The sequence below is a fragment of the Arvicanthis niloticus genome, chromosome 25 (genome assembly GCF_011762505.2).
Source record: "Arvicanthis niloticus isolate mArvNil1 chromosome 25, mArvNil1.pat.X, whole genome shotgun sequence".
Classification (NCBI taxonomy): Eukaryota; Metazoa; Chordata; class Mammalia; order Rodentia; family Muridae; genus Arvicanthis; species Arvicanthis niloticus.
In genome coordinates this window covers 40,228,157-40,254,681 of record NC_133433.1, presented here as the reverse complement: position 1 = coordinate 40,254,681, position 26,525 = coordinate 40,228,157, and the positions used below count along the sequence as shown (strand labels likewise).

The window sequence follows — 26,525 nt, the reverse complement described above, 5'->3', positions numbered from 1 at the left end:
AGTCAACTCTCTAGACAAAAAAAATAGCAGATTGTACTGAAGAACTTCATTAATACTTTTTATTCAATCAGCATTTAAATTAATAAATGAAATTATTTAAAGTTACATTTATTCATGAACATATTCAATATATCATATATGTAGTTGACAATATTTTAAGGACATTATTTCTTGTCCTGGCCATATTTCTGATATCCTGATCAATTAAAGACATAGTTATACAAAATTATATATGTTTAAAATGAAACTATATAAAACTTTAATTACTAGGAAAATGAGGAACAAAGCCAATGAAGAAAACCAAATCTATTTTATCCAAGAATATGTTTTCCAGGGTATTCTCATTTTGAAAGAGAAAAAATTCTTAGAGAATCTAGCTTAAATTCTATCCTATGTACTGCATCTTTTTATGGGAAAAACATATTGATGGATAATGATTATGCTAATACTGAAATTATAAATCATTCTGCTCATTAGGGCTTTCAGTATTTATTATATTTAATTGATTTTCTTCTTCCCAGGTGAAAAGAACTTCATCCTCTAAAATGTAATATATATATATATATATATATATATATATATATATATATATATATATATATATATAGTTTACTTCTGGTTTTGATATTTAAGGGTTTCTCAACTTGGCAAATATCTAACAAGTAAACTTGACCAAACAGTTCCAGCTGGCAACTGGTGTTTTCTCTTACTACTTGGATGGAATTTTTTCTTGAGTTCTGGAATTTGTTAATGAAGTTGTTATTCTCATCAACACTTTTGAAGTTATCTGTCCAATTGCTAGGGGTTAGTGAAACCAAATCCATATCCCACACCACTAGCAATAACATGGACAAAAGATCTGATACCTTTTTCTTTAAATATAATTGGAATTTCTTCAAATTAATTTTCTTCCCCAAAGAGTTAGCTCTTTTATCTACCAAGTCAATCATGCTTTTGAAATAAAGTTGATCACACAGATCACCAATGGCATTATCAGTAAATTCTTTGCCCACACTCACTTTCCTGCTCTCACTTCTGAACATGTTTTTCTTTGACTGTAGCAGAAATGGGTATATTTTCATCCATAACTGAAGACCCAAAAAATTTTCAATATCAGAATCTTTGCGATAAGCAAATCCTCGGTCTTCCTCATTTCCAGGTTGAATAATAACAGTTAGTATTGGACAATGTTGCCCACAAAGAGCATAGAGCTTATCCAAAGAGTCACCTTCCTGAACTGCACCATGAGTTATACCACTTCCAGGTAATGGCTGAGCTTTAATAGCATCACCGCAGACAGGGTGGACTTTATTACCAGCAGAAGCAAAAGCTTGAGTAACAGATGTACACATTCTTTCAGATGGATTATTACCCTTCTCCTCTTTGTGGTGATTGGGTATTTTCTCTGTGGGACAAGTTTTTTTCTGCGCATCTAGAAAATCTTCGCCAAAAAGTTCAGAGTCACTACCATGAGGGAAATAATAATTGCATTTCGCTTCAAGGGGTTGAGTCATTTCCTCTAGTTCTGAGGAGTACAGTTCAGCCATTGTTGGGCCAGGAGCCAACTCTCTGAAATGTGAATATGGCACCTCAATGCTGTTCTTACTGATTAGAGTATCTACTGATGTGGTGTCTGCATTGCTGTACATGCCAGGATTGTCCGATGATACCCTCCACAAATGATTTTCTCTCAGGAGCCATTTGCCATTGTCAATCAGTTTTCCCTTCTCTTTTTCCATAAAAACCCTGTCACACTCACTTGATTTTGTAACCCTTTCTATGCTATTGTTCCCAAAACTGTCTCCAGTGTCATTAAAATCAATCTCAGCTTGTCTTTCCTCCTGGAATTCCTGTAGCATGAATGAACTTCTAGATACCTGTTCAGAAGAGACCAAAGACTGACATTCAGACTCATAAAAATTGGTTTTCTCAGCAAACTGAACATCCACAGGATTATAAGGACAAACTTGAGATTTGTGTATAGACCCATGAAAAAATGGTGGTTTGATAATCTCTGCTTTGCCATAAAGCTTTTCTATTGCCCTCTTAACAATTCCTCTAGGATACTCTCTCTCTTGGCTGATGTCATCATTGTGATCATTGCTGGATGTTTTACAAGAATATCCACTCTCACTGTCTGATCCATAATCTGACCAGTCTAAGGCCCCTGGACTTCTGTGATGTTTTTTAAAATTAAGTGAGGATTCCATGTAACTTTCATCTTCCATGCTGTCAGCCATTGTCTTAACTCTCATCTTAGTTTCTCCTACAGTGATCTCTTTTTCAGTGTTTTTATTAGAATCATAGCAAAAAACTAAAGATGGCGGTGTCACATGCCCCCTACCAGTTGTCTCCAGAATCTCAGTATTTCTTCTTTCCTGTTCTATAATATTTCTCCCTGATATGTTTATCAATTCCACACTCATCCTAGCCTCTGATTCTTTTTGCACTGATTCCTTGGTAGCTTTGTCTTCATCCCTTACCTTCACACTGAAGATGCCTGTGTCTTGGCTTTCTAATTCTTCAAAAGATTCTAACTCTGAAATGGTATTTCTTTCACTTGATGTCACACTATTGGTTATTGACCTTGGTTCTTCAGAAGTACTCTTTGATTCTTCCTTATCAGAAGAAATAGATTTTTTTTGATTCACAATATTCTTAAGTGGGACATTTTGCAATTTTTCTAGAGGACTATAGTCCTTATCAGATTCTAGATAAGTTTTACTTAGGAAAATACCTGGGGAACTTAATTTATTGACATTTTGAGATGAGCTTGATATGTTAGAGTCATTTTTATAAGTAGAATCTGCCAAAATACTTAGATCTTTTGGACTTTTGTCATCAGTTTTGAGTTCTTCAGTTAATTCCAGATCATCAGTGCATTTGTTTTCTTTTGAATTCACAGAGTCAATTGCATTGCACTCTCTGATGGGAATGTGAGTCTCATCACTTGGGTAAGTTGCCTCATAGATGTTCTTCTTCTGAGCACAAGTCTTATGGGAGCACACACCATCTGCCAGGAAGCAGGTCTCTCCTAGGAAAGAAGCATCATGCATGGAGCACTGACTCATAGTAGAACTAGTGAAAAGGGCATTACTCTGGTTAGCTACCTCTTTTGGAAGATGAGTCATGCTCACAGTGTGCATCTCACATGGAGATTTATGTGACTTGCTAACCATTTCTGAAACACAGTCCCCCCTGACAGAGTAGCTTTCATCCAAGACAGTCTTCTGAGTACTCTCATTTTCATTACACTTGTCCACACTGTGAAGGCTGGCTGCTGTACAATTTGCTGGTACCATATCATGTTCTCTCTCACTGGGTCCACTGCAAGTTTTGGTTGATTCCACTAAGTTGGCAACAGCAGCCTTCAAGTCATCAGCTTCCTCTGTGATGGCAACATGCTTCAGAACTTCCAACAGTGCAGCTGTTTCCGAAGATCTGCTGGTCATCTTATAAGCATCACTTTGACAGAAGCTATTCACATTTCTCTTTAGATTTAGTACCAAAAGCCAAGCCAGAAGGAGATTTGTAGATGAATTATATATTGCAGAAGGGAAGACAACCTCTGCTAATGAACCTGGTACTTGAGAAATTCCATTCTGGTGTTTCTGATTATGAGGAACAAAAGTTTCAAGGTATCGAAGCAACAGGGATGGTAAGTAGTCTTTTGAAACATTCTCTCCCATAGTATCTACCTGAATGGCAACCTCAATACTTTGACCTTTTGTAGCAAAGTTCATTTCTTGGTAAACAAGCTTCACTTCTGGCCTTGACTTTTCGGTAGATAACTGAGTTTTAGTACTAGGATCGTTAATACTGGTCTGTGACAACATACAATTTTCATGCAAAGAAACCAAGTAAGAATCATTCAGAGACCCATCCTGGCTCTCACAGGGATGTTTATTATCTTCACCATTATCTTTAGCAACAAAAGATTTATCTGTCTCTTGGTTCTTATTGCCTGTCCAATCGGCATTTTTAGTTCTGTGCTCATTACTCTCCATTAACAAACTATTTCCTTTTGAAGAAGTTGTATGAAGATTATTTTCTGGGAAACCATTACTGCTATAATTTATCACATTGCTTCTATTTTGGCATAGTGAAGCTGACTTGCTGTAATCAAAATCTGGATATGGGTTTATGTTCTGCAACCATCGCTGTACATAGCTCTTAACTGAATGACGGGGAACACCCTCAGGAAAATCAGTTTTTTTCAAAGAAGCTAATGGATCTTCCCGGGTTGTAAGGTGCTGTTCCCTTACTGTAGCACCTGACTTTAATTTAACTCCCTTTTGTTTTTTCTGGTTTCTCAAAGTTATGTGCAAATCATTAACTTTCGTGACACAACTCTTTTTCATCATTCCTTTCAAGTTTCCAGTTACTTTCTCCACTTGGGATTGTGGTCTATGCAAAGCTTTCTGGTCTTCCTCAAGGATATTAAATACGTGACGTAGACTTTGTTTTTCCAAATTACTTTCACAGCATTTAGATTCATTATGAAGAAATACTTTATCTTCTTGACCAATTTCTTGTTTTCTGAGTCCCCCTATGCTTATAATCTTTAGTGGTCTTGATTTTCTTTTGGCTAAAAGTTTTTGAGTCTTGGGATTTTGAAAAGTATTTAATTTATTTTTCTTGAAATTCTTGGAAAATTTGAAATTACTTTTGGGAAAGAAATCATTGAATTTAATTACTGTAGGACTTGTAACAAGGCCCTCCTCACAAACTTTTCCCCCCTTATCAGGACAGTCTGGATCTTGCAATAATGTTTCCCATGCAGTTGTTTCTGCTCTGTGTATTTTTCCAACTTTATTAGGGGTTCCTTTGGTTTCAATGACTTTTTTTTTATCCTTGGAAGCTATTTTTCGCTGCTGAGATTTCTTCTGCTTTTTGCTGGCAAAAGAGGATGAAACCTGCTTTCCATTTTCTGGATGTTCTGTTAAACCACAATGAGCAAATTCATGAACAAGTCTTGTGGTGAGCACAGGAGATCCTACAGAAGGAACCTTAGAAATAATTTTGTCATTTGGACAGCTGTTACCTGAGGTAAGAGTTGTATCTGCTGTAGTAGAACTGAAGCTGTCACTGGCATTACCACAAGTTCTGAAGTGCTTGATAGTGCCTTTGCTTGATACTGCACTGTCATCTCTGCCTTCTTCCACAACTGAGTTCTCTGATACAGTTGATGCTAAAGCATTATTATGGCACATCTTTAAGACCTTCTGACTTGTCATTTCTATAGCACCAGCATTTATGGCATGTGACTTGAGCAGTCCACTTTCCTTTGTTCTTTCTAATGCTGACTCCATCTCATCATTGCTACTGATCTGAACAAGTTTATTAGATACTGATGACATTTTACTGCAAGAATGTGTAAACATGTGGTACTCAGATTTTTCTCTACCCTCTCTTTCTTTACTATAGGAAAACTGCTTTTCTTGAACCTCTGTTTCAGATACTACAGTGACAGTCCCTATCACAGATTTCTTTTGTCTCATTCTCCTTGGTCCAGGGGTTGGGGGTCTATAAAAGTGTTTCACTTTTTTCTGGCTTCCCCGAATGTCTGTCTCCACAGAGGCATTCTCCCAACCAGCAGAGCTATACAACAGACCCTGCTGCTCTGTCATCTGAGTATTTTCTTCCTCTGTCAAACTTCCCTGCTGAGTGATGTCTGTGATGTCTTCAGACATTGAACATGCTGCAAGCTGTAAACTAGATGATCGATTATTTGTTTTTCCAGGGTAACTACTTATCTTACTCTTTTCATCATTATTAGAAAGACCGGCTCTATTGACAGTGGTTGTCCACTTAATAGTTTCTTCTTCTTTTATCTTGAATCGAACTTTCATCACGACCGTCATAGTACCATCTTGATTAAATACAATCGATTTTTCAACACCATCTTCAGAAGGATATGTTGATAGAGTCTGAGAATCATGTTTTTCTAAGGTCAAGTAATTCTCAGGGGCTACAGAAAAGTCTGAAAAGCAATCATATATTTTCTCTGAGGCCAGGGAATCCGTCTGGGGTCTTACGACTGAAGAAGTATGTGTGCTCACTTGCAAGATTTAAGAGTGAAAGATGTCATGTCAAAATACAACATGGAGAGCAGAAAAATTGTAAATATCCCAAGGAAGAAGCAGCAAAGAAAGAAGAAGGAAAATTAGTACAAAATACTATTTCTCTGTATTTTACAATAAAATGTTACATGTGTATTTCTAAACTGTATGTAGTCAGTGGTTATTTGGAAATCTTACTGCACTTTCTGAGGATTTTATTTTTTCTCAAACTACTATTAAAAAGTAAACTAACCATACTTTAGTGGAGACATTTACAGAATTTTAATTTTAACAATTTTATAAGGGAATGATAATAAGAAATATATAAAATACAAACTGTGTGATGATTATATTAGATAAAAAATTTTATGTGTGGTTTTGTTTTCTATGCTTACCAGTACCAAAGCTAGAGTCTAATAAAGTCCCATATATCTATGCAAGAAAGGCACAAAAGAGCAGTAAATGGCGCGGTTCCCTCTGAGTGTATATGAGAGAGCCCTTGGAAGCTTTATGAAAATGGAAACATCTTTAATGCTTGATTAATAAAATAATATTTATTTTTTATTTGAGTAATTGGTGCAGTTAATTTAATATATACATAAAGGGCAGCTGAGTTAGACACAGCCCAGTGTTGCTTTCAGTGTGAGGTTTCTGTTGTTAACTTTGGCGGTTAACTTTGGCTTCTGAACGTAACAGGTCCCCTCCTAGTAGTTATTATGGATTTGCACACATCTTCTAAAGTAACTGCCTTAGAGCGAAACCTAAAAATACTTTCATAATTTTTGGTAAATAAAAGTGTCTCATTTTTAACTTTGTGAATTAAAACTTAACAAAGCTCTATCAAAACTCAAAATAAGTAGCTGATAACAGACATGAAAAGAGTAAGCAACTTAAGAACATGGCCAAGGTAAAACAGAACTACTATATGCATAATATATATTTGACAGTTAATACCTACAAAATAGGTGTGTTGGAAAGAAGGGGGTGTGTTTCCGAAATAATTAGATGAAAACAATAAATTATTTCAGCCATATTAGAAGTAAGAACAGGAATACTACTTTGTAAAATAAGGATTATTCCAAGTCTAAAAAGACTGAAAGTTCAAATTCAGGTATAAATGGCAATCAGCACACTGGCACAGAATTTACGTTTCCATAGAAATAATGAGTCCAGTGAGTGATGGTTTTAACCTCTCTCACACTCTTGAGCCTCAAGACATCTCTTTCTCCCCTATCCTAAGAACAATAATATACTGTTCATTAAATCATAAAATTCTCACAATTTAGGTTATTGTTACTAACATAAAATGGCTACATGAACCTCTTTATTTTGATCAAGAAGTGTTTCTGAATGATGATTAAAATTTTACAAGACTACCTTCAGAGGGGAGAGAATATAGCTAGATTTTTTTCTTAATATATAAATCACTGATTTGCTATGCTCAGCTAGGAATACTCATTCAGAAAAAAAAGTCTACAACTACCAGAGATGTCACACACAAGTCTGCAAAACTCTTCCTGAAACAAGAAATTCTCAGACTTTGTTTTTTAAAAAATAAAAAGTATATACATCATCCATGTAAAAATGTGTATCATTAATTATTTTGGAAAAGTCTTTCAAAAAGTCACCAGATAACCTCTGTGACTATTTCCAACTATAAATTAGCCAATTTCATTTTGTAATACTTTTAATCTTCTCATATCTTTGTCTTTTGGTGAATGAAACTGGTTCATTAAATATAATTTTTATTGGTAAAACAAAAAAAAGTTTCAGAGCTAAAATATAAGGTCTATTTATAAGTGGCTTACTCTTTCTTTCTTTTATCTTGGCTTTTCTGTTCTGATGCACACGATGAGAGATCCCTGGTAACTTGGCAGGAAGCAAGTATTTTGGGGTGTCATACTTCCCTGGTTTAAATGGCTCCCTTCCGGCTGCAACCACAGCTCCGGAGATCAGTATCACTGCCTGGAGACTAGGAACCTAGAAGAAACCAGAGTCGCTGAGCAAGTACGAATCTTTTCATATGATATATGTATATCTTTAAATAGCTCAACTTGACAGCCTCCCAGGTTTGAAAGAAAGAATCACCATGTGTTTTCTTAGATGCCAATCATATACACAAAATAATCTAGTCAGGTTGGGGGAATAGTTGTAAACAGACCTAGAGACACTATTGATCCTGCATGCTAGATAGAAAGTGGCAAGATAGCTTTCTGGCATAATTTAAGGAATCTTTAAAAGCTATGTGGTATTCCCCCACTAAAGTCTACAGTTATAGCCTGTGAATCCAGAGCCAACTGGAAAAACGCCCGATGGAAAGAATAGCATGCAAGTCTTGAAGGTGATCTCTTGTATACGTACTAGCTGTATAGCTGCAGACCTGGGGGGGGGATGCTTTTTCCAGGTACTAGAAAAATGCTTTTTCTAGATAGAAAACCACTACTTTTGGTCACTCTCTTCTAAGAAAAACTGTGAAAACTTGTATTCTTGAACAAAGCTTTTAAGTCAGTATTCAAAGAAACCAGGGAGAAAGGAGACACCTTCCAACCCAATAACATGTCAGATTCAGACAGGAAGAAAAAGACCACTGGAACATACCTACATGAATACGCAGATACACAGGCATATGTGTACATACATACATAGGCGCGCACACACACAAGAGAGATAACTTAGAGACACCAGTATACTCACTTTTCTTCCATCTGTGGTATACAGCTTGGTCACAGGACACTGCATGGCCTCCGTCAGGTACTGTAGAAAGGCTTTGAAGCTCTGAGTGATCCTCCAGCTAAGAAGGACCACACGCCTGGTCTTTGGGTCACCATTCCGGAAGACCACTAGCCTCCTTGGGACGCGGAGCATCCCGGGAGCTGTGGTGGACATGGTAGCAGCAGCAGAGCGGAGCTGCACATGTGTGCTTAGAGAACAACTGCTGAGCCAGGGTCGAGGGCGGCTGCGGGCCTTGTCCAGGTCAACTGGAATCACCTTCTTATTGTGAGAGCATATGTAAGACTTGCCATCCTCTAGCTCTTCCAGCCTGGTGATGTTGTGCCGTCCACGAGGCGTGCTGATATTCCTCACCCCAAAGACCAGGGGCACCTTCATGGATAAGTTGTCCAGCAGAGAGTCAAAAGTCTTAAAGGAACGAGGGTTGACCGCCACCCTAACACCACCAAACTGGGGGTCTCCGCTCTTATAAAAACGGATACGTTTAGCCACTACGGGATGAGTGACATTTGAATGATGAGAAGAAATTTGACCTTCAGAAGAAGGCAGATGAATCATGGAGAAACTAGTGGAAGATGTCTCACTCATTTTGGATGAGACCTAAAGAGGAGAGAAAATGGCTTATTTCTACAGTGTTCTGTAGTTGTACCACTGAGACTGTGTAATAATGTTAATGCTTGCTAATTATAGCTGAAGACATGCAGAATAGTTCTAGGATTATATTTATTAAGTGGCCTGCCAAATTTGGTAGACAATCTTAAGACACCACAATAAACCAAAATGAGTGAGACTGGGAGACTGAGTTCAATGGGAGAACAGCTTGCCTAGCTCAAGTCCCTGAATTGGGTTCTCAGCTGTGGGTAGGGAGGAGAATAAGGATATTTACAATAAAAACTTTAGAATAGCATACTGACACTTAAAAATAATTAAATATATAGTATATATGTCAATACAACAGAGCCCTATGTAACACTGACATATATATGGATGGATGGATAGATAGATAGGTAGGTAGGTAGATAGATAGGTAGGTAGGTAGGTAGGTAGATAGATAGATAGATAGATAGATAGATAGATAGATAGATAGATAATCGTGGGGTTGGCAAAATGGCTCACCAGTTAAGAGCACTGACTGCTCTTTCAGAGGTCCTGAGTTCAACTCCCAGAAACCACAGGGTGGCTTACAACCATCTGTAATGATATCCAATCTGGTGCATCTGAAGACAGCACCAGTGTACTTACATAAAATAAATAAAATTGTTTTTCAAAAAGATAATCACGGCATATAACTGAATGAAGACCTTATTCCCATGGTGTTGTGACAGAGATTTCTATTTGTGAAGTAGAATAAGGTAGAAAAAACAATTTACTAGATATTGGTTTATTTAGTGAGTCACTTAAAGCACTGCCTGCTCTGTCTATCAAGCATGACTTCATTTGCTGCCTGGAACAGGATGACCTGGAGAGCAGCCGAAACAGTCCGTCATTGCCTTTAATTACCTGCATAGACTTCTGTAGAATCTTGCTTGCTTGCCCCCGCCACCTTGTGGTTTTAGAGTGTAAAAGCATACAAACTGCCCTGACGATCAAAGTCTTTCAGGAGCTGAGGTGCATATGTGTGATTATAGAGCAACTGCTGATAATAATTGTACAGATTTCTACCAATAGGTTATGGCTATGCAATAAATCCTAGCTAATCCTCTCTGTTCCAACAAAACCACTACTTTTCCCTAGAAAGACAGCCCAACATTTACCACCTTAGTCCCCAAGCCCAGAGAATAGGGGCACTGACTCTTCATTAGCTTCTTCAAGCTGATTGTGGGCATTGAGATATTAGAAGAGGGGTGGGGGGGAAGAGTAAGTTGATAAGCCTCTGATGCTGTGTCTTCACTGCCTCCAGATGGAATTCCAGGACCTCAGAGGTATAATTTCTTAAATGGCACCAATTTACTTTGATTACAAATTTTAAGGTTTTCATTGGTACGAGCTTCTTATTGATATAAAAGTGAAATGAATATTGTTACTCTCATAGGCATTGTACCAGTATAACACATTTAGGAATACAAGGCTTAGGCCCAGTCCTTCTTTAACTTTTTTTTTAAACAGATTTGAGATGGTTAGCCTGTGAGGTAAGGGACTATAGCAAATTCATGGCTTGAAGTTTATTGTTACGGTGTTTTCTATGTTTTATTTAGAAATAGCTGAGTGGAGTTAACAGACAACAGTCCAGATTACCTTACATGTATAGTTGGTTTTTAAAACATCAGAAATCTACAGAATTGACATGACAAGCATTTCTGTATTAATGTTCATTTTGATTAGACACCTGTCTGCTCCTGACAGCTCCTGTATTGAATTCTAAGAAGAAATTAAGCATCTTTGAAGTTACTCCAGTTGTGGTGAGACAGCCACTAGACAAGAATTGCCTCTTTCCATCTACAGACAAATTACTGTCCAGAAAATGACACACTTACAGAATAGTCGACTGATTATATCTGCCTAGACAGAATAATCAGCCCTTAATGATTCTGCATCACTAAGGTCTGTCAGATGATCCTGGGCCAGAAGGCGGAAAAACAGATGCTCCAACATTTTATAGTAGAGGGGGTGTCCAGGTGTTCAGGGGTATCTATAAATTGGCTAAGTTTTAGAAGCTATGCTTTAACACAATTATAGTTAACTCAGTCATTCTGGATTTCTGACAGGGTTGAAAACTTATAGCCTCATAGCCAATCCTGGCTATTTACCTTGAAAGAAAAGATTTGAGTGGATGGTCTTCAGCTGACGTTCATTCTTAAGCCAAGGAAAAAGCCAGGTTCAGAACTAAGTGTTTTAATTAGGATAGATGACAGAGGTTCTGGTTAGTCAACAAAATGATGGACTGGGTATTAGGACTATCTTGTACCTCACTGGTACAAATTGGTATAATTATGCTCTAATTGTATTTTGAGAGAAAAGTTTTATTTTAACAGGAAGGGTGATATGTAGGAGGAGCTAAGGTGGGAGGAGTATGGAGAGGAAGAAGAGGAGTAAGAAGAGGAGGAGAAGGAGAGGAGAAGCTAGGTGATGAGAGAGAGAAAGAAGGGGGAGACAGGGAGGCAGATGTTCACGTGTCTCCACCAGTCAAAGATAGTTGATATATCTAGGTTGGGTAGTGGATTACACCTCTGATTGAACATTACCAAACTTATAAAGCCTTTGGTTAACATTTTTTTAAAAAATGTATATGTGCAAAAAGAAAAAGGGGGCATGGGATGAGGTTTTCTAAGGGGGGGGGATGGGGAAACAGGATGAAATCTGAAGTGTAAATAAAATATCTAATAAAAAATGAAAAGAAAAAATAGAGCAGCTGCTGAGCCAGAGAGAGTGCAGGCAAGCCTTATCCAGGTCAACTGGAGCACCTTTCTATTGTGAGAGTACAGATAAGACTCACCATCCTCTAGCTTTGGTTCACCAGTGGCATCTCCCCTGTTTGAAAAAACAAAAGCAACTGACAAAGGGACTGTTGAAAATCAGGAGGACTGGCTAAGTACCACAGATAGAAAAATAATACCAGAGATGACAGCTTCCAGCTTAGTCCAGCAAGCTCATATAGCATGCATCTTGGGAAAACTAATCTAGGAGAACTGTTGAAAAGATCTTTGGTGGTCTAAGGTTGCCAACACTGACCCAACAAGCTAGCAATGCCTGTCTGCAGTGGGCCTGAAACAATCACAAGCAGTGACCCAAGCCCTACCTTGCTGATGTAAAATTGGAGGTCCTGTCCATTTGAATATTAGAATTGGACTTTACTGGCATTCAGTTCAGCAGGGAACATTGATTCTTGCTAGTTACACTGCGCATCTTTTCAGACTGGGTAGCAACTTCTTCTACCCACATAGAGAATTAACTTGGAACTTGCACATCTGGTACCATCTTCAGGCCAAGTTAAGAAAATGAATAAAACTTTTAAATGACAGTGGCCAAGAAGCAGGCCTCCCTTGACCTTGACCAGTAATTCTGCTATTTGTATTATTTCAGTTTAGTGTAAATCCTGTAAATAATCATCTTTTGAGATATTGTTTGGCTGCCCACCTCCACTGTTTCCAAAGGACCCAAGGTTCCTTCAGTTGTCAGAACATACAGCCAGATCTTGAAAAATCTGACTGGCATGCCACAGAAAATTGCTTAAAGTTACAGATATCAATCCATAGACACACTAGACCCACACCAAGGTTACAGTGGACTAAAGCCATGGTTGGACTATGCGAGCTGACCAAGCCTCCAAAATTGACCAGCTCAAATGACCTCAAAATGGAGAGACAAAAGATGATGTTAGGTACCACAGGGTGATATATACCTATGGGTAGTATTTGTAGGGCTGCTTCATTTTTGCTTTTAGTTTTCAGTGCAAGGGATCTAAGTAAGGCCATCTGCATACTAAACAACTGAGCAGCATCTCAACCCTAGTTTTTAAATGTCACTAAACTTTGTAAATGTTTAAAATTAAAAAAAAATTATAGGACTTCAGTAACTCAGAGACACAAATCAGAGTTCCTCTAATAAGAAAAGTAAAAGTTTACCAACTTGTTGATTTAATCCTTCATGACCTAACGAAAGGAGGGGGAAGGCTTAAAGTTCAGCTAGAAATTTGAATGGAAGGGAATGAGTGTCTAAGTAAAGAATGTGTCATAGTGAATATATGTATCATTACATAATCTATCATTGAGATATGTAATGAGTATATCTAAAGGGACATATATCATTGAGCAAAGAATATATTGTGGAGATCTGAAATAAGTATATAGAGAAAAGGCATACCATTAAGTAATAAATCATGTATATCTGTAATGGATATGTTAGAATCAAATGCTTCCTCTGCAAAATGAGAATAAATAATTTGTCATGATGCTTACACTGGGAACTCCTCACTGAATAAGGTACAGAATTGCTACAAACTGATAAAACATGGTGCCACCTAACTGTGCATGCACCACGAGTTCAAGAACATAAAAACAAGAACATCGGGAGCAAATTAGAGAAAGGCCATTTTAGTAAGCCACAGAGGTGTTCCTTAAGGTCAGAATCTGAGTGACAATATTGGAAGCTGTAAAAAGACTTTATCTGATTATAGGTCTTCTTTATAGTATATTATGACTATTTCTGTTGTTTTAATTCAGATTACTTATTAGTGCCTTTGAAAGCATAAGAAATCTGTGCATCCTTGAAGACAAATTGAATGAAATATTTAGTTGGTAGTATAGAGATAGCAGAAGGCATGTTTGTGTAGGTGCCAAATCACCTACATAAATATTTGCAAGCTATTACCTAAGACTTTTCAAGCATCTCCCAAGTGATTTGCAAATCTTTATGTGCAATTCAGAAGAAAAAAAATTCCTTGATCAACCTAGGAAATAGTTGTTTCCTGTCTCATTAGCCCAGAGATTTAAAGTAATTATAGTTTTTAAGATAATAAAGGTAGCCAGAGCTGACAAGTGGGTGAGTGGCTGGAAAATCTAGCTTTTTAATGGAGTCAGCAAAACTGAAGCCTCTTCTCATCCTCTGATAATCACTGACCTGACCTTGAGCAGCCTGCTTAAGCTCTTTTCCCTTACCAACTACAAGGTAAGAGGGTGCGTCACCAGTAGAGGATACAAGTGAACAGGACGAATGACTCCTGCCTGCTTTAGACAGTATGGCTAACATTAAGTTTGACTATTTCAGGTAGCAAATTGTTTGTTTTCCCAACAAAACTAATTAATAAATATCTGAGGAACTAGTAGCCCCATTCCTCTTGGTCTGATCATTGTATATTATATTGGATTCAGATGTCACACTGTGTCTCATAAATATGTACAATTCCTCTATGGCTATTTTTAAACTTCCTTCACCATTAAATAAAAAGACTTCAGAGCCCCCTTACCTCCAATTGTTTCTAGGTTGGTTCACTGTTTATTTGAAAATTCATGAGTGGGTATTTGAGACACATTTTTACCTCATTTTGGAAAAATAAAGTGCACCTCTTTGCAAGGGCATTGTGAAAACTTTAATTTAGTCTTCTAAAGCTCACTGTTTGAAATGCTGTTAACTTGGTGGCCATTTGGGAAACAGATTTGTACATAGGTGAAGGCTTTGAAAAGCTTTATATTTCTTTGCTTTGGGCAAATGCGATACAAAAAAAAGTTTGAACTTGGACCAAAAGGGACAGATACAAGACAAAACCTGAAGGAGAAAGAACCAACAACTTCCCCCAACCTTTCTCTTAGTCCACCACTGCTATCCCTGTTTTGAGCCTAATACACAAAGGGCAAGATGAAGTAAATTGCCATGCCCTGGAAGACCGGAGACACACAGTAGGGGAATAAGTCAGTAGGGGAAATTTTGGGAAGCTCTGTGGTTTTGTACTCATGCAGTCAGGCTTAAGAGCCTATGGTAGCCTGGCCTGGATACTGGTGGCTAGAGGAGTCTTCCAGCCGATCTGCTCCCCTCTGGAAACTGAGTCCAGAGGCACCCTAGGGAAAGCACAGACCGCAGAGCAGCAGTTGGTGAACCCGCACACTGCCCCAGGCCTTAGAAGCACAACTAGCAGTAGGGAGCCACCAGAGGGCACCTGGCATCCAGACCATGCCCCTGTGGAGAGCCACTCCCCTTCTGTCCCTGGCCCGGATGCCTGTGGCTAGAGCAGTCTTCCAGCCCGATCCGCTCCCCTCTGGAAACTGAGTCTGGAGGCACCTTAGGGAAGTCACAGACAGCAGAGCTGCAGAAGTACCCAAGAGAGGTCAAGGACCGCAGAGCTACAGGCATCCTAGAGAGGACATGCCCCACAGAGCTGCAGAGCAGGGGACACCATATCCTGAAGCATCATAGAGGAGCAACTACATTTAGAACATCAAACACCTAGCTTGCCTACTACTGTGGAGACACCAAATTCTAAAACATCCTAAAGGAGCCACTGTACCCAGAGTAGCTGGAGCCCAGGATCATAGAGTCATCCAGACCCCAAGGAGTTCTGACACAAACAAGATAACCAGAAAGGCAGACTCCAGTCAGAACCACTGAGTGTGAGTAGCACTACAGCTAACCAAATGGCTAAAGGCAAGCACAGGAATGTAAACAACAGAAACCAAAGTTACTTGGCATCACCAGAACCCAGTTCCCCCTCCATAACAAGTCCTGAACACCACATCACACCAAAAAAGTAGGACTCAGAATTAAAATCACTTCTCATGATGATGATGGAGGACTTTACAAAGGACATAAACAACACTCTCAAAGAATTTGAGGAGAACGCAGGTAAACAGATAAAAGCCCTTAAAGAAATGCAAGAAAACACAACCAAACAGGTGAAGTAATTACAGAGAACTGTCCAGAATCTAAAAATTGAAGTAGAAACAATAAAGAAATCGCAAAGGGAGACTACACTGGAGATAGAAAACCTAAAAAAAAAAAGATCAGGAGTCATAGACACAAATATCACCAACAGAATACAAGAGATAGAAGAGAGAATTTCATGCACAGACGATACCATGGAAAACATAGACACAACGGACAAAGAAAATATAAAATGTAAAAAAGTCCTAACATAAAACATCCAGGAAATCCAGGACACAATGAGAAGACCAAACATAAAGATAATAGGTATAGATGAAGGTGAAGACTCCCAACTTAAAGGGCCAGTAAATATCTTCAACAAAATTATAGAGGAAAACTTCCCTAACCAAAAGAGACGTCCTTAAATATACAAGAAGCCTACAGAACCCCAAATAGACTAGACCAAAAAAGAAACACCTCCCGTCACATAATAATCAAAACATCAAATATACAAAACAAAGAGAAGATACTAAAAGCAGTAAGAGAAAAAGGCAAAGTAACATATAAAGGCAGACCTATAAGAATTATACTAGATTTCTCACCAGAGACTATAAAAGCCAGAAGATCCTGGACTGATATCATACAGACCCTAAGAGAACACAAATGCCAACACAGACTACTATACCCAGCAAAACTCTCAATCAATATTGATGGAGAAACCAAAATATTCCATGACAAATCCAAATCGACACAATATCTTACCACAAATCCAGCACTTCAAAGGATAATTGGTGGAAAACTCCAAAACAAGGAGGGAAACTACAACCTACAAAAAGCAAGAAAGTAATCCTCCAACAACCCTAAAAGAAGGTAGCTATACAAACATATCTCCACTTTCAATAACAAAAATAACAGGAAACAACATTCATTTTTCCTTAATATCTCTTAATATCAATGGACTCAATTCTCCAATAAAAAAACATAGACTATCAGATTGGATACATAAACAGGACCCAACATTTTGCTGCATACAGGAAACACACCTCTGTGAAAAAAGACAGATACTACCTCAGAGTAAAAGGTTGGAAAACAATCTTCCAAGCAAACGGCCCCAAGAAACAAGCTGGAGTAGCAATTCTAGTATCAAATAAAATCATTTTTCAACCAAAAGTAATCAAAAAAGATAAAGAAGGACACTTCATATTCATCAAAGGAAAAATGTACCAAGAGGAACTTGCAATTCTGAACATCTATGCTCCAAATGCAAGGGCACCCACATACATAAAAGAAACTTTACTAAAGCTTAAAGCATACATTGCACCTCACACAATAATAGTGGGAGATTTCAACACCCCACTCTCAGCTATGGACAGATCATGGAAACAGAAACTAAACCGAGACACAATGAAACTAACAGAAGTTATGAACCAATTGGACATAACTGACATCTATACAACATTCCATCCTAAAACAAAAGAATATACCTTTTTCTCAGCACCTCATGGTACCTTCTCCAAAATAGACCATATGATTGGTCACAAAACAGGCCTCAACAGATTCAAAATGATTGAAATAATCCCTTGTACCCTATCAGACCACCATGGACTAAGACTTGGACATGGACAAAAACAACAGAAAGCCTACATATACGTGGAAACTGAACAATGTTCTACTCAATGATAACTTGGTCAAGAAAGAAACAAAGAAAGAAATTAAAGACTTTTTAGATTTAAATGAAAATGAGGACACATCATATCAAAATTTGTGGGACTCCATGAAAGCAGTACTAAGAGGAAAAATCATAGCTCTAAGTGCCCACAAAAAGAAAATGGAAAGAACATACATTAATAAATTGACAGCACACCTGAAAGAGTTAGAACAAAAAGAAGCTAATATACCCAAGAGGAGTAGATGGCAGGAAATAATCAAACTCAGGGCTAAAATCAAACAAGTTGAAACAAAAAGAACTATATAAAATATCAACAAAACCAGGAGCTGGTTCTTTGAGAAAATCAACAAGATAGACAAATCCTTAGCCAGACTAACCAAAAGGCACAGAGACAGTACTCAAATTAATAAAATCAGAACTGAAAAGGGAGACATAACAACAGAAACAGAGGAAATTTTAAAAATCGTCAGATCCTACTACAAAGGCCTATATTCAACAGAATTGGAAAATCTGGATGAAATGGAAAATTTTCTAGATAGATACCAGGTACCAAAGTTAAACAAGGAGCAGATAAACCGTCTAAACAGTCGCATAACTCCTAAAGAAATAGAAGCAGTCATTAAAAACCTCCCCACCAAAAAAAGTCCGGAGCCAGATGGTTTTAGTGCAGAATTCTATCAGACCTTCAAGGAAGACATAATAGCAATTCTCTTCAAACTATTCCACAGAATAGAAACAGAAGGAACACTACCAAATTCGTTCTATGAAGCTACCATTGCACTCATACCTAAGCCTCTCAAAGACCCAACAAAGAAGGAGAACTACAGACCAATCTCTCTTATGAATATTGATGCAAAAATACTCAATAAAATTCTCGCAAACTGAATCCAACAACACATCAAAGCAATCATCCATCATGATCAAGTAGGCTTTATCCCAGGAATGCAGGGATGGTTCAATATTCAGAAATCCATCAATGTAATCCACTACATAAATAAATTCAAAGAAAAAAAAAACACATGATCATCTCACTAGACACTGAGAAAGCATTTGACAAAATTCAACATCCCTTCATGTTAAAAGTCTTGGAAAGATTAGGAATTCAAGGTCCATACCTAAACATAGTAAAAGCAATATACAGCAAACCAGTAGCCAACATCAAACTAAATGGAGAGAAACTTGAAGCAATCCCACTAAGATCAGGGACTAGACAAGGCTGCCCACTCTCACCCTACCTATTCAATATAGTACTGGAATTCCTAGCTAGAGTGATTAGACATCAAAAGGAAGTCAAATGGATACAAATAGGAAAGGAAGAAGTCAAAATATCACTATTTGCGGATGATATGATAGTATACTTAAGTGACCCTAAAACTTAAACCAGAGAACTCCTAAACCTGATAAACAACTTCAGTAAAGTGGCTGGATATAAAATCAACTCAAACAAATCAGTAGCCTTCCTATACTCAAAAGATAAACAGGCTGAGAAAGAAATTATGGAAATGATACCCTTCACAATAGTTACAAATAATATAAAATATCTTGGAGTGAATCTAATTAAGCAAGTGAAAGATCTGTATGACAAGAACTTCAAGTCTCAGAAGAAAGAAATCGAAGATCTCAGAAGATGAAAAGGTCTCCCATGCTCCCGGATTGGCAGGATTAATATAGTAAAAATGGCCATCTTGCCAAAAGCAATCTATAGATTCAATGCAATACCCATCAAAATTCCAAATCAATTCTTCATAGAGATCGAAAGAGCAATTTGAAAATTTATTTGGAACAACAAAAAACCCAGGATAGCGAAAACTATTCTCAACAACAAAAGATCTTCTGGGGGAATCACCATTACTGACCTCAAACTATACTACAGGGCAATAGTAATAAAAACTGTGTGGTATTGGTACAGAGACAGGCAGGAAGATCAATGGAATATAATTGAAGATCCAGAAATGAGCCCACATACCTATGGTCACTTGATCTTTGACAAGGGAGCTAAAACCATCCAGTGGAAAAAGGACAGCATTTTCAGCAAATGGTGCTGGTTCAACTGGAGGTCAACATGTAGAAGGGTGCAAATCAATCCATTCATATCTCCTTGTACAAAGCTCAAATCCAAGTGGGTAAAAGACCTTAACTTCAAACCAGATACACTGAAACTAATAGAAGAGAAGGTGGGGAAGACCCTCGAATACCTAGGCACAGGGGAAAAGTTCCTGAACAGAACATCAATGGCTTATGCTCTAAGATCAAGAATTTACAAATGGGACCTCATAAAATTGCAAAGCTTCTGTAAGGCAAAGGACATTGTCACTAAGACAAAACGGCAACCAACAGATTGGGAAAAGATCTTAACCAATCCTACATCTGATAGAGGGCTAATATCTAAGATATACAAAGAACTCGAGAAATCATACTCCAGAAAACCATATAACCCTATTAAAAAGTGAGGTACAGAGCTAAACACAGAATTTTCAACACAGGAAACTTGAATGACTGAGAAACACCTTAAGAAATGTTCAACATCCTTAGTCATCAGGGAAATGCAAATCAAAACAACCCTGAGATACAACCTCACACCAGTCAGAATGACTAAAATCAAAAATTCAGGTGATAGTAGGTGCTGGCAAGGATGCGGAGAAAGAGGAACACTCCTCCATTGTTGGTGGGATTGAAAGCTGGTACAACTACTCTGGAAATTAGTCTGGCGGTTAGTCAGAAAACTGGACATAGCATTACCTGAGGATCCAGCTATACCACTCCTGGACATATACCCTGAAGATGCTCCAACATATAATAAGGACATATGCTCCACTATACTCATAGCAGCCTTATTTATAATAGCCAGAAGCTGGAAAGATCCCAGATGCCCTTCAACAGAGGAATGGATACAAAAAACTGTGGTACATCTACACAATGGAGTATTACTCAGCTATTAAAAATAATGAATTCAAAAAATTCTTAGGTAAATGGATGGAACTAGAAAATATCACCCTGAGTGAGTTAACCCAATCACAAAAGAACACAAATGGTATTTACTCACTGTTAAGTGGACATTACCCAAAAGCTTGGAATAGTGAAGACTCAACCCGCAGACCAAATGAAGCTCATGAAGAAGGAAGACCAAGAGGGGATGCTTCAGTTCTACTTAGAACGAGTAACAAAAATACTCAAGGGAGCAAATATAGAAACAAAACATGGGACAGAAACTGAAGAGGGGCCATCAGGAGACCATTCCACCTGGGTATTCATCCCATGTACAGTCACCTAAGCTAGACACTGATGTGGACGGCTGGAAGTGCATGCTGTCAAGAACATGATATAGCTGTCTACTTAGAGGTCTGCAAAACTAACATATTCAGAGGACAATGCTCACTGCTAACCACTGATATGATCAAGGGTTTCCCAATGGAGAAGTTAGAGAGAAGACTGAAAGAGCAGAAAGGGTTTGTGACCCCAGGAGGAAAGCAACAATACCAAATAAACAGAGCCCCCCAGGGTCTAAACCACCAGCCTGGGAGCACATAAGGAGGGACCCATGACTCCAGAGGTATATGTAGGGGAGAATGGCCTTATCAGGCATAGGTGGGAGAGGAGTTTCTTGGTCCCATAAATAATGAACACAGAGTGGGGGGAGGGGAGGGAATGTGAAGGTGGGGAGGGGGTAGTCGGGGGGTAGGTGCCAGCACTGCCTCATAGAAGCATGAGGAGTGGGGATGGGATAGTAGGTTTCTGGGTGGTGGGAGGAAGTGAGGTAAGGGGATAAAATCTGAAAGGTAAATATAATACCCAATTTAAAAAAAAAAGAGATAAAAAAAAAAGAAAAAAAGAGAAAAAAGAAAAAAAGAAAGAAAAAAGAAAAATAGATTTAATAACACAAAGGGAAGGATTTAGAAATTTAGGAGGCAGTTTATGTTAATGGAAACAGCATCTTAGAAACTGGAAAATCACACCCTCATAGAAACACAAGACAGGGGTTGGGATAAGGGGTTCCTGGGTGGTGGGGGGAATGGGATAAGGGGATAAAATTTGAAATGTAAATATTAAAACCAATTTTAAAAGGGGGAAAAAAAGAAAAGTTGTCAAAACCAACATCTTTTAAAAAAAATTCAGCCCTCTAGGAAAAAAAAAAAATTTTCTTGATATTAAAACTTGTTCTGAGAACTGTATATTGCAGAATACACAGCCTTGGTGTATCTACTCATCAAGCATACTGAGCAGACCTGCCCAAACCTCGGATGTCCTGGAATTCCATCTGGATTCAGTGAAGACACAGCATCAGAGGCTTATCAACTTACTCTTCCCTCCACCCCTCTTCTAAAATCTCAAGGCCCTTAATCAGCTTGAAGAAGTTAAAGAAGAGTCAGCACCCCTATTCCCTGGGCTTGGGGACTAATGGGGTTAACAGTGGTCTGTCTTTCTAGGGAAAAGTAGTGGTTTTGTTGGAACAGGGAGGATTAGCTAGGACTTATTGCATAGCCATAACCTATTGGTAGAAATCTGTATAATTAATATCAGGATGAATAATTTCTTAAATGGTACAAAATTTACTTTGATTTCAAATTTAAGGTTTTCACTGGTATGAGCATCTTATTGATATAAAAGTGAGATGAATATTGATACTCTCATGGGCATTGTGCCTGTATAACACATTTAGGAATACAAGGCCTAGACCCAGTCCTTCTTTAACTTTTTTAACTGATTTGGGACAGTTAGCCTATGAGTTAAGGGACTATAGCAAATTCATGGCTTTGAGTTTACTGTTAGGGTGTTTTCCATATTTTATTTAGAAATAGCTAAGAGGAGTTAACAGACAACAGTCCAGGTTACCTTACATAGATAGTTGGTTTTCAAAACGTCAGAAGTCCATAGAATTGATGTTACAAATATTTATATATTAATGTTCATTTTGATTAGAGACCTGTCTGCTCCTGACAGCTTCCTGTCACGGATTCTAAGAAGAAATTGAGCATCCTTGGAGTTACTCCAGTTGTGCGGTGACAGCCACTAGGCAAGAATTGCCTCTTTCCATCTACAGACAAATTACTGTCCAGAAAAGGACACGCTTGCAGAATAGTCGACAGATTATATCTGTGCAGACAGAGTCATCAGCCCTTAATAATTCTGCATCACTAAGGTCTGTCAGATGACTCTGGGCCAGAAGGCTGAAGATTTGATGCTCCAACGTTCAGTAGTATAGGGGCTTTTCAGGTGTTCAGTAATCTCTATAAATTGGCTAAGTTTTAGAAGCTATGCTTAGTGCTTCCCATAATTTCAGTTAACTCAGTCATTCTGAACTTCTGAAGGGGTTGAAGACCTATAGTCTCATAGCCAATCCTGGTTATTTACTTTGAGAAAAAAGATCTGTGTGGATGGTTTTCAGCTGACATTCATTCTAAAGCCAAGAAAAAAGCCAGGTTCAAAACTAAGTGTTTTAGTTAGGAGAGATGACAGAGGTTCTGGCTAGTCAACAAAATGATGGACTGGGTATTAGGACTATCTTGTACCTCACTGGTACAATTAGGAATAATTATGCTCTAATTGTATTTTGAGAGAAAAGTTTTATTTTAACAGGAAGGGTGATATGTAGGAGGAGCTAAGGGGGAAGGAGTACTGAGAGGAAGAGATGGAGTAAGGAGAGGAGAAGATGAAGGAGAGGAGAAGCTAGGTTATGAGAGAGAGAAAGAGAGAGAAAGGGGAGGGGGGCATGGGGGCAGATGTTCACGTGTCTCCACCAGTCAAAGATAATTGATATTTATCAATTACCAATTGGGCATTGGGTTATACTTCTGATTGAACATTACCAAACTTATAAATCATTTGATTAACATTTTTAAAAATTGTATAAAAGCAAAAAGGAAAAGGGGCCATGGGATAGGGGTTTTCTAGGGAGGGGAAATGGGGAAAGGGGATGGCATCTGTAATGTAACTAAAATATAAAAAAAATTAAAAAACATGAAAAAAAGGGGAAAAAAAGAGCCTATGGTAACGTAGGCCCTGTGGGTACAACACAAAACATATAAAGATTCAGCACCAACATTAAATAAAAGTTCTGTCTTCATTTGGTGCAGAACGCAATTACTGCATAAGAGATTGTCAACCAAATTCCTTTCCAAGGCAGTGGGTCAGAAGTTGCCCTGTTGTAGTCATGTACCCCTCCGAGAATCCCTGAACAGTAATCGTGCAGTTCAGAAGTAAACTGATGGTGTGTCTGTGTACCAAGTGAATACTCAAAAGGGGATGCCTCCTCCAGGCTGAAGGCAGCAAATGAAAGGTAACACTGTCCAGAGGGAATTCATGGAAAGCTCAGATGCCAGATGCAGAGTAGCAGGGATGCCTTTGGAGGAAAGGGAAGCTAGTGCAGCACAGAGCCACCACACAAGAGCAAGACCAGCTACGTGAGCACCAAGTTTTGATAGCAAAGTGTACCATTTGCCATTTGAGCTTCTCTTTTAATTCGTGAAATTAATAAAAGTCTGGATAGAAATTCTCTTATAAGCATTTCCAAACACATGCCCTGTGAGACTGGAACAATGCAATAGTAAACTTTGTACTAACCTAGAAAATAAACCAACTAATCTACTCAGCTTACCCTGAAGAATAAGTGAGACAGAGGTGATGAGGAAACTGGAATCTTGAGACCTGCTTCTTTTCTTCAGACTGACTCCCTGAAGGTAACAAATTATATCTGCCTCCACTCCAGTGGATACTAAAATTGTTTGCTAATGCTGGGATAGCTTGCCATCAATAACTTCCCTCCTCTTTTTACTGCCAGAAGTTAGACAATGGAGCACTTAGGAATACTTTGTCAAGTTAAGGAGGGAAATATAATACCCTTTTACTCTCCATGTTTGGCTGTGGAGATGCTTACCTATCTTATAATGGGTCTCAGTCAACAACACTGTCAATTCTGTCCTATTAAGACCTAAACAGTAGCCTCTACTTACATGATGTATTTGGTCCCCCACACGTCTGAAAAAATAAATGATGGATCTAAAAGATACACATATCCTTTCACTAATTACATTTTCAATTTCATTTTCTCCCATGTGGTAAGAATTCAGGCAGTTGAGGAAGGATGGTGTAGAAAACTGGCAAAATCAGAATATTTACTTTCAGGAAAATTTGCATGATACTGTAGCAAAACTAATGCATTTCATCACAAATTTCCATAGTCATGTTGGGCCAGAGGGAAAAGAGACTCAGAGGAAATATATACTGGTTACTGTGGTAACCATAACTTTTGAATTATAAACAAGCTCTTTAATGCATCACAGTTTCCTATAATACATATATAATGCTATTATAATCAAAACTATAATAAGCCTCCTCATATTTCACTAAACTGGAATCACAGTTTCCCAACACTAAAGCTTTCACCTACTCCAATATCAGAATGCTACAAAGATTGCTGTCAGATTTTAGTCACAGACAATAATTATTAATAACATTTATTGTTGTAATGATTAAAGATAAAACAGAGGTTTGTATTCCAGATATGAAAGATAAAAGCAAAATAAAATGAATACAGTATATCCTAAGAAAAATCTTTCAAATAGTTTTTTACTTACCAGAACTTGAACCTTTCCTTATGAAGAAAAGAGTAAATAATTTGAGTGGTTTGTATAAACGTCACTGGATATGCAACCTGCTTGTTTCATGTGAACAAATGTCTTTGGGTTTATTATTAGCATGTGTGCTCAGGGATTAAGTAGAGCCAATTTAATCCAAAGTGATGTTAATCTCCAGAAGGAGCTTGCCTTAAGGGTGCCACATCCAGGAAACAAAGCAACTCCTAACGCACCAAGCATCTGAAGTCTCTATTAGAGTCCTCATTAGAGGAAACTCTAATGGCTGAGAAGCACCTTAAGAAATGCTCAACATCCTTAGTCATCAGGGAAATGCAAATCAAAACAACCCTGAGATTCCACCTCACACCAGTCAGAATGGCTAAGATCAAAAACTCAGGTGATAATAGATGCTGGCGAGGATGCGGAGAAAGAGGAACACTCCTCCATTGTTGGTAGGATTGCAAGCTGGTACAACCACTCTGGAAATCAGTCTGGTGGTTCCTCAGAAAACTGGACATAGCATTACCTGAGGATCCAGCTATACCACTCCTGGGCATATACCCAGAAGATGCTCCACTATATTCATAGCAGCCTTATTTATAATAGCCAGAAGCTGGAAAAAAAACAAGATGTCCCTCAACAGAGGAATGGATACAAAAAATGTAGTACATCTACACAATGGAGTATTACTCAGCTATTAAAAATAATGAATTTGAGAAATTTTTAGGTAAATGGATAGATCTAGAAATTATCATCCTGAGTGAGTTAACCCAATCACAAAAGAACACACATGGTATTTACTCACTGTTAAGTGGACGTTAGCTCAAAAGCTTGGAATAGTGAAGATTCAACCCTCAGACCCAACCCGCAGACCACATGAAGCTCATGAAGAAGGAAGACCAAGAGGGGATGCCTCAGTTCTACTTAGAAGGAGTAACAAAAATACTCAAGGGAGCAAATATGTAAACAAAACATGGGACAGAAACTGAAGGAGGGACCATCAGGAGACAATTCCACCTGGGTATTCATCCCATGTACAGTCACCTAAGCTAGACACTGATGTGGATGGCTGGAAGTGCATGCTGTCAAGAATATGATATAGCTGTCTAATTAGAGGTCTGCCAAAGACTAACACATTCAGAGGACGATGCTCACAGCTAACCACTTGTGGGAAAAAATATGACTGGGGTTTCCAGTGTTCCT

At 38.2% G+C, this 26,525-nt stretch overlaps 1 protein-coding gene across 1 annotated transcript; it reads right to left on the bottom strand.

The window, feature by feature from the left end:
• Positions 1 to 45: 45 nt before the first annotated feature.
• Positions 46 to 25,427, bottom strand: LOC143438661 (oxygen-regulated protein 1-like). Its single transcript, XM_076924442.1, has 5 exons — positions 25,323 to 25,427; positions 8,757 to 9,392; positions 7,871 to 8,042; positions 597 to 6,061; positions 46 to 547 (listed from the first exon to the last, which is right to left on the bottom strand). Exons 2-5 carry the CDS (start codon positions 9,378 to 9,380, stop codon positions 455 to 457), a joined length of 6,354 nt encoding a protein of 2,117 aa, XP_076780557.1. The 5' UTR covers positions 9,381 to 9,392; positions 25,323 to 25,427; the 3' UTR covers positions 46 to 454.
• Positions 25,428 to 26,525: the final 1,098 nt, after the last annotated feature.